Source organism: Diadema antillarum, unplaced genomic scaffold (assembly GCF_040938485.1).
Source record: "Diadema antillarum isolate AM-2024a unplaced genomic scaffold, OU_Dant_1.0 scf00000075, whole genome shotgun sequence".
Lineage (NCBI taxonomy): Eukaryota > Metazoa > Echinodermata > Echinoidea > Diadematoida > Diadematidae > Diadema > Diadema antillarum.
The window spans coordinates 614,680-630,841 of NW_027270964.1; the positions used below are offsets into that span (position 1 = coordinate 614,680).

At 38.0% G+C, this 16,162-nt stretch overlaps 1 protein-coding gene across 11 annotated transcripts in view; it reads right to left on the bottom strand.

Moving 5' to 3' along the window:
- Positions 1-16,162, bottom strand: part of LOC139717438 (3',5'-cyclic-AMP phosphodiesterase 4C-like) — a 270,777-nt gene that overhangs the window by 11,951 nt on the left and 242,664 nt on the right. For 8 of the 11 annotated variants that reach the window (XM_071628936.1, XM_071628937.1, XM_071628943.1 and 5 more), the window contains 4 exons: positions 15,339-15,386; positions 9,527-9,637; positions 7,573-7,744; positions 3,285-3,378 (listed from right to left, as the gene is read on the bottom strand). In XM_071628936.1, coding sequence (XP_071485037.1) covers positions 3,285-3,378; positions 7,573-7,744; positions 9,527-9,637; positions 15,339-15,386 — 425 coding nt within the window. Of the gene's footprint in view, positions 1-3,284; positions 3,379-7,572; positions 7,745-9,526; positions 9,638-13,895; positions 14,122-15,338; positions 15,387-16,162 lie in introns of those variants that run through there. The other 3 variants (XM_071628944.1, XM_071628945.1, XM_071628946.1) reach the window with 2 other exon arrangements.

Consider the following 16,162-nt stretch of genomic DNA (forward strand, 5'->3'; position numbering starts at 1 on the left):
TTGTGAATAGCACCCGACTCGTGAAATTCGCAAAAAACAAAAACCATAAAAAATATATATGGCATATAGAGTGTAGTATGATGACAAAAGATGTGAGGAGAGAGTTGATGTATCCGTGCGGTGATTACCCTGGGGTTTTCAAGCACAGACAGGCTACCTTCTCTTCTCTCTGCACATCATTCCATATCATATACCTCATATATAGATTGCTCTCATCTGATTGGATAAAAGTGGAGTCATGAAAATAGCTGTGCCCCATTTTTGGTCAAAATGACGTCATTTGCTGTGCCCGGGGCATAGAATCAACTGTGCCCTGTAAATAGGTTAGGAGACAGTCGCAACCCCGTACACATAGATCACTCATATGTACGCACCAATGATACGATTGCCGCGCTGTCGATCAGCGTTGATTGCGAGTGCAGTAAAAGAGACTAGAATCTATATTTTTGGTATCTATATTTCAGAATCTATATTTTCGGTATATAAAACAAATAATGAATGCTTGATATTCGGGGCACAGTTAAAATTATGTAGGCCCTCGGTGATGTGAAAACCATAACTTTAATTGTGCCCCTCATAGCAGTCATTATTTGTATACTGTTACTTCCTACCTTGAGCATAGTCTTGAGTGGAATGGAAATGAATCTTACTGAATGTCATTCTTCTACATTAAATGAAGAAGAAGCTCCATATTCCAATCAAAAACATTTAGAATTCTAAATAACACTGTCTTACATTCCCACTATTGAAATGACGATCGACAAAACGTTCCCGATATATTTTGTAACAATATCCTGCATTGCATAAACTACCTTTTAGTGGTCATAAGGTATTTGAAAAAACAAACAAACAAACAACAAACCTTCAAATTGAAATAGGGTTGTTATGAGCATGATGCTGACCCCGCCCACTCCTAACCTAACACTTGTCAATGTGGTTGAAAGTTGAAATTGTGCTTTCCTAATGAAAGTACAGCCCTGTATCAATACTACCCCAATCTCTCGTCTGTTATTAGAGCTGCACAGCAGAGCAGGAAAATCAAACTCCAACATGAAATGACTCTACTTGTAACATAAAGACTGCATTTATCAACTTTCCCATGTCTGAGGCGCCTTTCAATATCCATTCTCAAAATGCATTTGCAAATGCCTTTTGGATTGGTCTATTGAGTTTTTGCGTTCATCAACTCTGTTGTGATTCGACTGGGTGTGGGCAGGTCCGAGCTATAAATGCATTTCATATAAACTTTGAGTTTATCAACTCTACAGAAATGCATTTCTGGCTCAAATGTGTTTGCAATCGCACTTTTTTGGCATTTCAGAAACACGTTTCTATTCTAACCCCATATTCAAAACAGCTTTGCATTTATCAACTTCCCAAAACTCCCAAAAAGTTGTTTGGAAATCTTAATTCTGCACCAAAAGTGAGTAGATAAATGTAACCTTGGATAAACAACAACAACAATAGTAACAACAACAAAATCAAGTATGAATATAACAGCCTTGTTCAAATTTCTGAAATGTTTTTGTTCATCTTTGTCAAACTATTATTACTATGATTCTATATATCAATGCAATTTTTACTACAAAAACAAGCCTGTCACCAAAAATATAGAGCTTTATAGTCAGCACGAGGAGAATAAACTTCAGAGTGTCCGTCAAGCAGCTTTTCAGTGGCAGCTTCACGTAAAAGGTCCCCCCACCCCAGCCTCCAAAAATGGCTCACTTGGACATTTTGAGAAAGGCAAAGAAAATAAGTACACAAAAATTAAAATCAGTTTACGCAAGCATGCGTCATCAAGTGATTGTGTGACAAAATAAATGAAAGAATTAGAAGAAGAAGAAAAGAAAACATCCTGTTATGTTAGAGGATTGATTTTATTTGGATGCTAAAACTGGAACAGCCAAATGAACTAGAATAATATATCTTCTGCCTCATCACAGCAGAGGCTGTAGTAGATCCACAGGTGATGCCTGTTTCATCTTCTCTTGGTTGGTAGAGTCCCTTTGGCACTGATAAAGAAAAATATTTTCGGACGGAAATCTCATCAGAGACTGATCTGTACCCCTCTCATTCCCCTCGATAAAGCCCGTCTAAAAATAAAGAGTCCCCACGATGCGACAACTACGGGGACGTTTCGACCCTCTGTGGAGGCTGGAAAGCGACAAAAGGCAATAGCCTCGGGCCCGGCGGTTCTCCTCGATTTCAGGGCGGCAAAATATCGCCCTCTGGGGGGTCTCTCATCAGCCTGTCTCTTTCGAGGATGGCTACAAGTCTCCCCGTCTCCGTCACCATGGCGACGACAATCTGGGAGGCAAATTGATGCGGACAAATCTCCCCGATTTTAAAGTACACTCTTAGGCGAGGGATATATACATACGTATGTATGCGTATTATCCCTCCCTACAATGGATAGACTCCACTGATTGCATGCCTCGCAGTCTAATAGCTTCATAACGAGGACTGTGTCTTTGTTTTGTGACAAACTCGTGGCGCAGTAAAACAGGTGCCCACTGTATTGCTGCATCCATTTATCTTGTGTCTTCTTACTTTTCTGTTTTCTGCTCAATGAATAATGCATTTGTTTTTATGTTCAAAGACAAAAACTTGTAATGAAAGCATTTTGAAAGATTAGTTTGGATTCTTATTCTCCTTTCTTTTGCCGGGGGTGGGGGTGGGGGGGGGGGGGGGGGGGGGGGGGGTGGGGGAGTAAATAGTTTCAATCAGTCCGTAGTGATAGGAACAAGTCTCTCCTTACATCTTTGTTTCTCCAAACAACACTAACACTGGTAAAGAATACCTCAATCATGATTATAATACTAAAATATATATTTATTCTTTATAGACAGAAATACATATTTGTTTTTCTAACAAAAAAACAACAACACTTGTAACTTCAGAGGGCAGGGGAAATAATACTACCCTTAACAAATGTCAGCAGTAACTTGAGGGATATGCTTTTTTTCATTAAAAAAAGAAATGTGAAATTCTCTTTAAATTTTCTTCATTTTGTTCCCCTACTGTGACATCACAACTTGTATCTTTCTTATCCTGCAAGTTGCAATAAATAATCACATTTGTGAAAAGCCTTGTTTTTTGAAGGAATCATCCAATTTCCTCAAATTTCACTGATGTGTTCTACCATTTCTGTTTTTACAGAAACCACATATGTGTATGTTTCAGTAAGATTCCCCTTCACGGTGTACACTCACCAATAAATACCTTGAAGGAATATTCAGAGATCTCGTATTAAATATTATGTAAAGTTTTAGACGCATACTCACCAATAAATGTTGTGTAGAGGTATTCAGAAATCTGGTTCCCTGATTTACTGGTTTCTGAGAAGGCAGACAGCTCCCGATTCAGCATTCTTTTGAACTGTGATGGATGAAAAACATTTGCAAATTTCATTCATATTACCCACTACTGCAAAATCATCGCTTTGGACAAACATCAATTTTACCAACTACCATCCCAACCTGTTAAATCCTTTCATCTGAAAAGACATTCTTTTGAAATGATACCCTTGAAAAGGATATCCTCATAGATTTCACATCTAGTACTGAGAGAAAGGAGTATTACATTTCAACATCATTCACACTGCTGACACACCATCTGTGAAAATTTCCTCTTTGTTATCGCCATGACAACAATGAGCATCACCACGATGACAACTCCAGCATCATCATCATCTTTACCGCCTTCATCATCATTGCCATGGCAACTATATCTGTTACCACTGAGATCTGCACAGCTATCATGATTAGAAAAAAAAAATGCAGTAAATCAATCATCACCATGATGTTGTGTTTTAAAGAAAAGAAGAGAGAGAAAATGGGGCCTTATTAAACAATAACTTGCAATAATAAATAAAAACAATAAACACCACATATCTACCACAACTGAATCATCGCCATGACAACCACAATCAATTCTGCAATCATGGTTTGAAACACCTCAACCACAAGCATCATCATCTCACCATTGGCACTAATGTCAAATTGACAATCGAGGCAACAGGGCTGCCAGCGTTCTCACATTTGATTCCGATTCTGATTCTTGGTCTGATTCATCAAAATGAGGGAGATTCCAAAACAGCAATAAGGATGATATAGGTGTTTTATAGCTCAAAATAGCATGCTATTTTGTGGTTGGGAAATTAGCCCGATGTCAAATTAACCCAGAATTTGTGCAATGAAGATGCAAATAGCGCGCTATTTGATAGTGAAAACTTTCCCCCAAAATCTTGGTCTAGTTTGTGAAACATTGCGCTAATTTGTGAATTAGCACGCTTCTTAGGTTGCATCTCCATCAGTCCGAAATTTTCTCAATCCCATCATTCAAACCAACCACTGAACCCACAGAGCTCTATACGTAGAGTTCTGTGGCTGAGCGAGTCGAGCAGAGTAATGATGCAAAGTACGCATGCATCAACTTTGGGCTAACTATTCAAGCTTACTGTTTTTTCGAGCTGATGAAGACGCACACTCGTAATGTCGGGCTATTTTCCTAAACTGCAAAACAGCCCACTAGTTTGAACCTCAGCCACTCAGATAAGATTTTCATTCTTCACGAAGTCAGTACTCTATAGGCCCTAACCTTTGACACCATTGGCAATTTCTTTTTCTTATACACAACATTTTTTTTTTAATATCAACCAGAACTGGAGTTAGCCTTTCTTGAAAGACCCTAACATTGCTATCTACACTGACCGTCAAGAATGGAGAGCTAAAGAGCCAAAGCTAATTGCAACAGCGCAAGAGCCTCTAGAAATTTGCGATTGTGACCGTTTTATTCATCACCAGGAGAAAGCCCAACTCGCGGGCACTATTCCTACCGAGAAATTCAGCTCTGAATAATTCTGTGGGTCACTTTGACTGATGACGCTGCTCAATTTGCCCACTGGCAGTCAGTTTGAAACGTGTATGCATAAGCTTCCTCAGAGGGCGCTCCACTGAGAAGTGGTGATTACTGCTGCAAAATGCCAGTAACAAGTTCAGCCATTCATCTACATAATGCACGTCTATCGGCTGATTGAGATGACACTACAGCATTTAAATCTAGAAATTGGGCAGTTACAATTATCTGAAAGTGCAATAACTCCTGATTATCAAAGTGTGATTAAATCAGCATTCTATTGAGTATAAATTGTTTAGGATCTTTCATGCAATAAAGTCAAATACAATGTACTAGTTCATCAATTCTAGTGTCACATGAGACTGCCTGTAATTGGACACAATGTATACACTATGCACTAGAGGGGAAACCAGTTTCAAGTCTATCAAAAGTAGGTCAGCGCAAATAAACTTCGAACAGGTGTGGCCTCCACCCTGCTGATGTGTTTTGTGTCTGTTTTGAAAACTCACATACATAGATTATCTGTGAAATTATTCTCGAACAGGACACTGAAATTACTTACTGTCTCAAATTCCAAAGAGTACTTTGGAGGTATGAGCTCATATGATATATCAGCATTTCCTGTCTGTTTGCGTGTGTGTTTGTCTCCGTTTGTCTCCGTTGTCATGGCAAATTATCTCTTCTTTTTTTAAAAGCATCATCACTTATTTGCATACAAGAATCCTTCTGGGCTCAATTTCATTTAAAAAAAAAGTTGCTATGACAACAACTCTTCCTGCAGTGGCAAGTGTGTCATGTTTATGACACAAGACTCCTGCTTTCCGACTGGCTGTTGCTACAAGAAAAAAAAAAGAAGTCGACATTCCTCACAAGAATTGCTATCATAACATCTTTTTACGAAACGCCGCCTTTTGGAGTTCATTCACTCTCTGTGCAAACAGATAAGATTATCTCTCCTTCTGGATAAAAGCCATTGTGGGGTTTTGACGGCGATTCCACGGACTCAAATGACGGTGTAACAAGAGGATGGCATTTGGAGGGCATTTCTAGGGCTCCGTGTCAGATCAGGGGGTTTACCCAGCGATGAATCTCGGCCACGATCAGGAGATGGGAGGGGACATTGTCTGAGGTGAGGCCGCCAACGGCTGGTATCTGCATTCAATCTCCTTTCTCTCTCTCTCTCTCTTTTCTGAAAAAAAGAAGAAATTAGATTGCTTGCAGACAGCTCTCCATTTTCTGGTGGGGCACGGAATACACATTACCAGCGTGACATCGATCTCCTTGCAAACCACCGCGGGAATGGGTTTGTCGCGCCAATGTGGATGATAAAGAGAATTGTGTCCAAACGGGAAGCGACTTGCGCACTTTTTCCTCCTTACTATTTTGGAGGAGACGGCCGGGGCAGTGTCACAAAATAACCAAATCAACGGAAGAATCGAAAGTATTTCCCCACGGAGTCTCTTCCTTTTTTTTTATTTTATAGATGATTGGAAGAAGAGGGGATATTCTGAAAGGTGTCAAGAGTGCGCTCGAGGTTACGCACTTTTTCCTCCGTGGAAGAAGTCATTCTCGCCCTCATTAATGTTTCTGTGCGCTCGGGCACGTAACTTATCCATGATGATTTGTGGATTCGGCACGGCGACGGGAGGAGCCTATCGGTGGAGGAAAGACCAATGCGGGATGCTGGAGAGGAGCTCTGGTAAAGAGTCTACCCATCATCACGTATCTTGACATCCCCCGTTGTCATTTTCTTACCACTCCACATCACTATCACAATCTGTTACATAACCTTTAAGTGCCATGGCTTTCATCTTATCATCAACAATACCACTCTTTATCATCATCATCTCCATCTGTGTCATCATCATTGCAATCACCATCTTCCTGCTTACCACATCACCACCACTACCACCACCACCAGAATCACAAGGATGATGATGATGATGATGATGATGATGATGATGATGATGATGATGATGATGACCATGATGGTGATTGATCATCATAGCTACATTGATTATAAGTCATCATGATGATGAACATATCAGTATCACCACCCTTAGCATCATCACTTCCACATTTCCATTCCACTCTCTCCCACGTCTTGCTGCCCCACCTACCAGACAGATTCTATGCTCTGCTGGGTGCCATTGCACTGACCACCAAGTTCTGATCATCTCCGACTTGGATATATATTCCTCCCACCTTCATCGCATTCATCTATGTCATTAGTTAGCATCCTAGAAGATTGTCTCATCCTCCTCACTGACACAATTAACTTTGATTCCATCCATCATCATCACCATCATTATCCCTTTGTCATTGTCCTCCTCCTCCTCCTTCTCATCATCATCATCATCATCATCATCATCATCATCATCATCATCATCATCATCGTCATCATCATCATTTTCATCATCATCTTCACCACCACAAGCAAAAGTATCACCATCAACATCATCCTTTTTTTTACCAATATGACCTTCATTATCATCATCATATTGGTGTTACCATCTTCATCATCATCATCATCATCATCATCATCATCATCATCATCATCATCATTCTATTGGTATCACTATCTTTATCATCATCATCTTCATCATCATCATCATCATCATCATCATCATCATCATCATTATCATCACTCTCATTCTCCGCTCCATCCTCCTCCTCCTTGCACTCATGGACCTCCTCCTCCCCGCATCCCCGTACCTTGCTGGTTGCCATGTCGCTGACGGACCGGTGTGTCTGCATCGTCTCCAGCTGGTCCAGGCACCAGTCCAGCTCTTCCAGCGTGTCCGCCGCCATCTTGGTGGAGTTCTCCTCCGTGGAACACGTCGACGACTGTTTGCTGGTCTGCGTGCTCCTGGGTGATTGTCGTGTGCTGTGAATCAAAGTGAACGAAGTGTGCAACGAGGACACAGAAAATAGATTACATACCATGTACAAATCCACCAATGCTGCATCATAGTAAACTAAAACATCTATCCATCTATCTATCTATCTACAGTTGAACCTCTCTTATCCGGCCTCCCTTTATCCGGATCTCTCTATTATACGGACGCAATCTCGCCGTGATTTTAAAAAAAATAATTACGGGAGGAAAGGGGGATTCCCAACTCCTTGAGATCTCCTACACAAACACAATGAATTACATATACTTGATATATTTCTTAATAATTATTTAAGTAAATCATCCCAAGAATTTATAAAAGAAAATTATTTCATTCTTGCAAACACGAACCTCTATTTTGGGGTCTGTTACTGAGTGTAACAATGAAAAGGTTGTAGTATACACATTACTACATGGGGTACTACAATGGGCTACATCAGTACATAATATTATGTATGTATATGTACATGTATAAAGCATCGAGTCTCCCGTATCCGGCCAAATTCCTTATCCAGATGAGCCCCGGTCCCGACTTGTCCGGATACGAGAGGTTCAACTGTATCTATCTATAATTGTTTTTTTGTTTTTTATTGCAACTTTCACTAAAAATTGACAAGCCTTACAAAGACTTTCATGATGAAGAGGTTAAAACTTTTTGAATGTATATGATCTTTGGTGATTTGTTCCGGTGGTATTTGCGACATCATGTGTATGAACAAGAAGGCAGTTATTCCAAGTGCAGAGCTCAAAGTTTTGATGTATCAAGTTAAATGTAAAGGAGTGCTCCGCTGACTTGGGCTAATTACGCCTGTGGCATATGATGCTACAGAGCCACTGTATTTGATGTCGTCAAGTCAACATTCATGAAGAAGAGGAGATATTTTCCTCTCTGTAACAGTCATCTTAAATTTCATATTTTTTTTTGAAGTTGAAACAAAAATAAAACTATAATTCTTTTTTTCTTGACAGTGTCATATCATGTCAGTGTGTTTCTCTTCAAAGTGAAATTCTATCAGATGCAGGCTGTTAGTATGGTCAGCGTGCTTGTATTTCCTTGATTGGACAAAAAAAAAATACTAGTTTCTATCAAGAGAAGGAAACAATGTACCTCATTTCATCTGCATAGGATATATCTCTCTCTCTTCACAAGATAATTCACAATCCTACACTCTCTTATCATTTACACATCACGTTTGGTTTCGAGTCCCCTTTTAAGTATGCATTGAGAACTGCAGACATTGGGTTGTATTGTGTTTCAAACTGTGGCAGGTTTCACTTCATATTGTGTACAGCATGACCCTTTTGTTTCATTGTAAATACGTTTTAATCGCATGCTTTTAGCTGCAAATGCGTACCAGGCCTTCAAACCTAAGCTCGCAATATCATACGGAAACTAGACTCGTGGGAGTGTCTCTCCTTTCGAAACTGTTTCTCCGTCAAGTTCAGTGGGCAAATCACATGACCGACACAACACTACTTGTTGTTGAGCTCTTTCCTATTGAATGTGATGTTTGTATGTGTGGTTGATGCCAAGTATTAATGTTATTATGCCCTCAATTAATTGCTGACATAATAATAATTATGAGTGATGGATCAGGTGCTGTCTGTGCTTCGCCACCATGATTCGTCTTACAATCTACATGATTGATTCTGTCTGTTAGTAGTCTATTTGTCTGTCTGTCTGTCAGACTGTCGACTGTCAGACTGTCCCTCCATCTCTGCCATGGTTCACTTTATGTCTCTCTCTCTCTGCCGAAAAGATTGAAGACGTACCTGGGCGCGCTCTGGGGCAGGCCCGTGAGGTGGACGTAGTTCTTCCGTACATTCCGTAGACTGGCAAGGATTTGAGCGAATGGCGTGACAATAATGTCTTCTTGTGTATGTCTGCGGACAACGTAGACAACAAAAAGATGGTTAAAAAGAGGGATTGGAAAGGAGGGGGGGGGGGAAGGGAGAGGGAAAGATGGTGGAAGAGACAGATAGAAAGGGATAGAGGCAAAGAGAGGTAGAAAGATTGAGGAGATGTGGTAGAAGATATATAGATAGAGATGGGGAGAGGGAGAAAGGGAGTGAAGAAGAGATAGAAAGAGTAAGGGAGACAGTTATAGAGAGGGAGACATAGAAAGTGAGAAGAGATATGGTTGAAGAGATAGAGAGAGAGGGATAGGGAGAGGGAGAGAAGAGAAAGATAAAAAGAAAAAGGGGGACAGAAATATAGAGAGATACAAAGAGGAGATGAGACATGGTTGAAGATATATACATATATATACAGGGTGGCTCAAAAAGAACGGAACACCTAAGATCTTTAATTTCAGCAATATTGTTGCAAATATGGCATTAGTTTGCACACTATTGGAAAGGCCATTCTTTTTCCAATAGAATTACACCAATTTCTTTAATTAAGGTTAATGTGTTATTATTTTAGGACAATTTTTGTCAACCCTTGCAATTTTCAAAATGTGATAATTTTTCACTCTCAGAGATACCGAAACCAGCGAGAATTCGGCTTGCCATAGAACTGGTAGCATTCACAATGATATTCACAATGACATTCCCATTATTCACAATGATAACGGACAACAACAATTATACCTTCCACCCACATTCCACACATAGTGAACGCTACTGGTTCTATGGCAAGCCGAATTGTCGCTGATTTCGGTATGTCTGAGAGGGCAAAATGATCACATTTTGAAAATTGCAAGGGTTCACAAAAATGGTCCTAAAATCATAACGCATTAACAAAAATTAAAGAAATTGGTGTCATTCTATTGGAAAAAGAATGGCCTTTCTAATAGTATGCAAAATAATGACGTATTTTTAACAATATTGCTGGAATCAAAGATCTTAGGTGTTCCGTTCTTTTTGGGCCGCCCTGTATATATATAGAGAGAGAGAGATAGGGGGAGAGAGGGGGATAAAAAATATGATAAAGAAAGGGAGACAGAGGGAGGTAGAAAGAGGAAGTGAAAGAGAAAGAAAGATGGAAAAAGCAATGACAGAAAAAATCTTGGGTCACAGGGTTCAGAGAAAAGTTTGATGCAAAAAAAAGAAAGAAAAGAATGTGACAGTAAGAGAAGAGAGATTAGGGAGGTATATAGCAGGAGATATATACATATATTCACATATAAATAATGCCGTATCACCAAATGAATGATGAGATAAATGTCAACACAAACTTCCAGCATCACCGTAAACCGACATCTCCTGTGGGGTACGAGAAACACTGCCTTAGTTAGATATGCTGACCAATAATATATAATATATGACGAGCATGAATAACATATATTACAGTAGTTCCACTTCTAGCGGCCCTGGCATAATTATGTGATGCTTGCTCAACTAATGATTGGCGATATGCAGTAGATTAAAAGCGCAGTGAAGCATAAACCATGACCCTGTCTGCTGCACTATATTGAATATAGAATAAGTGAAGAATTTGAATGCAAAAACAGATAAATGCCATTTTTAATTCTTTCTTTATTCACAGAAAGGACATCATCAGGTAGAGAAATATAAAATCTCTTCACTGATACTGCACTCCTTGTACAACAATAAATATTTTTGCAAACATTGTTAGAATTGTTACATTTTTAAAATGATAATCTTTGTTTTTCAGCAGCTTTAAGCTCAAATACCTCCAACTGATAAAAATGGATATATCTGCTTTTGCATATAAATTCTTCAAGTGCACTACCGGGACATAGGTTTACACAGAATTATAGGCCTCATATAAAATCCTCTATATAAAGTGGTGATATGGATTCTAACACGAGGTTGCTGGAATTTAACATTTGATAAGGTGTTTTTTGTCACTATTTGCAAATATATCAAATAAATAAATAAGAATGGAGTGAACTCATTCTGCCATTGAACTCTTCATGATATGATATATACAGTCAAACCTGTCTACGGTGGCCACTCAAGGGAGACGAAAAAAGTGGCTGTTATAACTGGTGGCTGCTATAGACAGGTTCTATAACATGCTTTTTCTCTCAAAGGGAATTGTTTTTAGTGGTCGTATATGACTGGTGGTTGCTATAGACAGGTAGTCACTAAGACAGCTTTGACTGTATACTAGTATATCTTTATCTATATACATATGTATGCAATCTCATCCAATGGATCTGTAATGGACACTTTTTACTTTCACTGTCACACGGCTTCCAATAAGAGCATGCAATTAATTTGAATCATCCACATCATCACTTTATAAGGTGTAACCCACACCGTATTTTAGAACATCACCAATACTCATCAACAAACAGTATTAACTCCAAAACGATTCAATACTCATCCAGATCCCTCCCTCGTATCGTGTGAGGGATTATTTCTTGTTCAACTCATGCAAAAATTCTCACGAATGTCAATGCAGACATGCATACTATCATTTCAACCCATCAATGTCCAACAAAGTGTTCAACACACTTAGCAATGTGTAACACTGTGCCTCAAGTCAAAACTTTTGTTCAAAACGCGGATGATCAACTTTATCTGTCTTGCTTCGAGTGTGTGTCGTAAACACTGTAAATATCTTGTCGTAAACACTGTAAATATCTTGTCATAACTCTCCTTAAAAATTGTAATATTTACGCAAAAGGATGCAAGTGAGAAAAAAAAATAACAGAAAAGATAAAAAGAAACCAAGAAAAAGGAAAAAAAGTGCATGAATAAGACAAGAGGTGTGGTGAGGTTAGTAAAAATGTGCAGATAAAAAAAATCTATTCCTAGCATCTGTGGAGAGGAACCCACAAGTCCTAGGAAAGAAAACCTTTCAAGAAATGTAACACTGAAGGTGTCAAACTTAACTTAGCAATTGCATTCTTATGTGTAGCACAAAGACAAGATATAAATTGATGGTCTCAGATTTATCGATAATGGGTATTTACAGGAAAGTTCCATCCTGGTATTATGTTCCTTTGTACGAATATAGAAAAATCAGTGAATTAGATCAGTGAAAATTTGGAAAAAACAATCACACAATAAAAGTTATGAATTGTACAAATGTAGAAGAGTAACACAAATTTACAACTCTGTGTTATGCTGTAGGAGTTGAGCAGTTCTTCATTTTTTTTTTACACAAAATTTCACTAATTTTCATTTTCCTCAAATACTTAGGCACTGACAGAACTTATAACCACAGAGGTGGACATGCAAAAACGTTTTACTCTTTATTAGTACAATTCACCAAGAACAGGTTGGAATACAAATTTTGCAGGAGAAGTATCAAAATGGGTGAAATCCTGTGAAAAAATTTAAAGGAGAGTTGCTCAACACCAAAATCACACAGTTGCTATTTTGCCTTATGCTGAAAACTTTAACAGTTAACAACTTCTTTTTTCCCCCTTTTTTTGCATGTGTGGGTGTATCTGATTTTCCCCAAAAAATTTTCACTGATCTGCCTCTTGAGATTTTTTCACATGAAGCAAAATAATAGCAGGATGGAGTTTCTCTTAAACCACATGAGAGAACATTTCTTTGTCTGATAACCGTATAAAATGCAGCAACGGAATAGTGAAAGTTTGAGCAAAATTGGAAAGCAGTCTGAAGAGATATGTAAGAAAAAACAAAACAAAACAAAAACACTTGCATGAATTTCACATTTGTCATGCTTGTTTTTGAAGAATGAAAGAAATTTTGAGGAATAACCAGTAAGACATGCTCGATGAAGCTTTAAGCTGAGAAGAGACTTTGCCTTTGAGATTTGCGACATGTCACGCACATGACAAAAGAAGAATAATGTATACATCAGATCTCTGTCATTGCCACATGATCTACTACTAAGTGCACCATTGTTACGATTCAAAATACTCAAGTAATTCTCTTCACATTAATCCAACTTCCTCAAAATTTTCACTGAGCAACCTTTAAATGCTGCTATCCTGTCAACGTGCATATTGAAGGTAACAAAATAATAACAACCCCAGAACAAATACAAGTAATACAGTGCGTCTCAGTTAAATGTGAACATGGCGTAACTTGCAACCCATCAAGCTGCACCCAACATTCAGAAGCTTGTTACAAAAAAAAAATCAAAAAATGCTGGACATTAAACGAAGCACATCGCTCCGGTCAAAGCAAAGCACCCCAATGTGGAAACTGTTAACACTTCTGGCAATACAAACACACGATGTATGTATACCTGTCTTGCTCAATTATAGGCAATGGCTTATTAGCTTGGGCCATTTTTCTGCAAGAAATAAAACAACAGTAACTCTTATCCCATACGTTACACCTGTCTGACCACATGGGACTTTCTCATCTTGATCAGAAATGGTGCATATAACTTTGAATAGTAAAATAGTTTTCCTACAATAATTCAAAATCAATAGATATGAATAATTCAGACAATCATCTCGGAAGACCAGTACTTAAGAGAAAGTGCCATATGCCTGGTAAATTTCTTCATTACCATGGATCACTGACAATACAAAAGTAAAATAAACACATAAACTAAATAAAAAAAAACTGAAATTGTAAATAAAACTTTTCATAATCTCACTCTTTTGAAGAGATACTCTGGAATGAACACTGAACAGCCAGTCAGAATATATTCCCAGTACTTCTGTTACTAAAATGATTTGAACCTGTTCTTGCTAAATACTTTTTTTTTCCTGTTTTCATATTAAAAGCATGAGACTCAATCTTTTGTGTTGATGAAAATGAAATCTATAAATAAAATCAGCAAATTGGCACTACGTCCCATTTGGGCTTATCATAGCATTTTCTTACTAGTATGTTGTTTACAATTTGGCCATGATCAGGCAAAGTAACTATCTTGACTTTCCCATATCTTGAGAAAAATGTATTCTTTCTCCTCTTTTTTTTTTAAATTCTCAAGTGTCTCACTCAAACAATAATTTAGTAATTGAAGGATTATCAAAGCACGTTCTAAAAAAAATCAGCATAAGGGTATTGGTAATTTTAGTATAAATTCCATCAAAAGTAAGTAAATGTTGGCACACATCCAATACTAAAATGCCAGGATATGTGTAGCATTTCCTTTGCCATATTGATAGTGAATAATCCCCTTATTGCATTATTGCTTATTGAAATTTGTAACATGACAAGTTTTATAATACGGTGAGACCACGTTATGTTGATGTACAGTCTGGTGGAATTTCAAGTTTGCTATTCTTTTTTTCCTTTCAAACCACAATGAAAGAGTGAATGTTAAGATATGGTTATCTGGTATAATATTGTGATCTTTCTTTTTTTTTTAGATCGTACATCTAATGAATATCTTAAGTCTTTAGGTCTTTTGCTAAAGACAGAATAATGAAGGTGAAAGAAAAAGGTGTGAGATATGTCCTTCTACTGCTAAAATGGTTAATGCTCAACATTTGTGACCTCCATTGGAAAGAGTGCATATCTTGTGTAGAGGAAAAAGTTTCTGAGAAAAAAATGACTAAATCTCAAGGTGCATTCCCTTTGCCTCATTTATGGCCAAATTGTACAATCTACCACTGTTTTTGAGTGCATCAGACATAAGGAAGAAACACTTGCGATAACTGTCGTGTCTGCAACACGAATGTGCCACCGAAAATATCTCAGATTGCCAAGGCAAACAAATAAAAGATTATACCTCTCTTGCTCAAGAACAAGTAGTGGTTTAAAGGCCTGCATCATTTTTCTGTAAGAGATAAAACAATGGTGATTTTTTTTTTTTTTTTTACACACAGCAGGTCGGAGAAGATATAGATCATACACTATTAAAGATATTTCACTTTCATCTGCTCTTTATTTGCATATGTGCTATAGAAGGATATTAAAGGACAAGTTCACCAAAATAACCTTGTGTGTGTGGATTGAGTGAATTCAGTGGCAATATTAGGGGAACACATCAGTGAAGTTTGAAGAAAATTGGACAATCGGTTCAAGAGCTATGAATTTTTGAAGTTTAAGTTCCACCATCACTGGATGAGAAGACTACTACAGTTTGTGATGCCCTGTATATAGAATATAGAGAAGATATTAACAGAATTCCACAAAATTTCATGTTTTTTTTTTTTTTAATGAAGAGTACATGCTACTTCAACTTGTTACTAACATACAATGTATGTTAAGGGTAATGATTTATTCTCCCTCCTTTCTGAAAGAGGCGAGTCAAGTGCTCCTTTATCATGCAAGAAAAGTAAAAATATGTCATATTTTCTTTTTATCGTTCTTCGAATGTGACACCACAAAGTGTAGAAGTCTTCTCATCCAGTGATGGCTGCACAAAAATATTTGGACGGATTGTCTGATATTCCTCAAACTTTCGCTGATGTGTTCTAGTAGTATTGCTGCATTCATTCGGTCCATAGGTATATCTGGGTGAACTTGTCCTTTGATATCAGACATACATTATGCAGGAATATCTTCTTTTCTTGGGAGCCGTGTTCATTTAAATAAATGTTTCATGGCTAC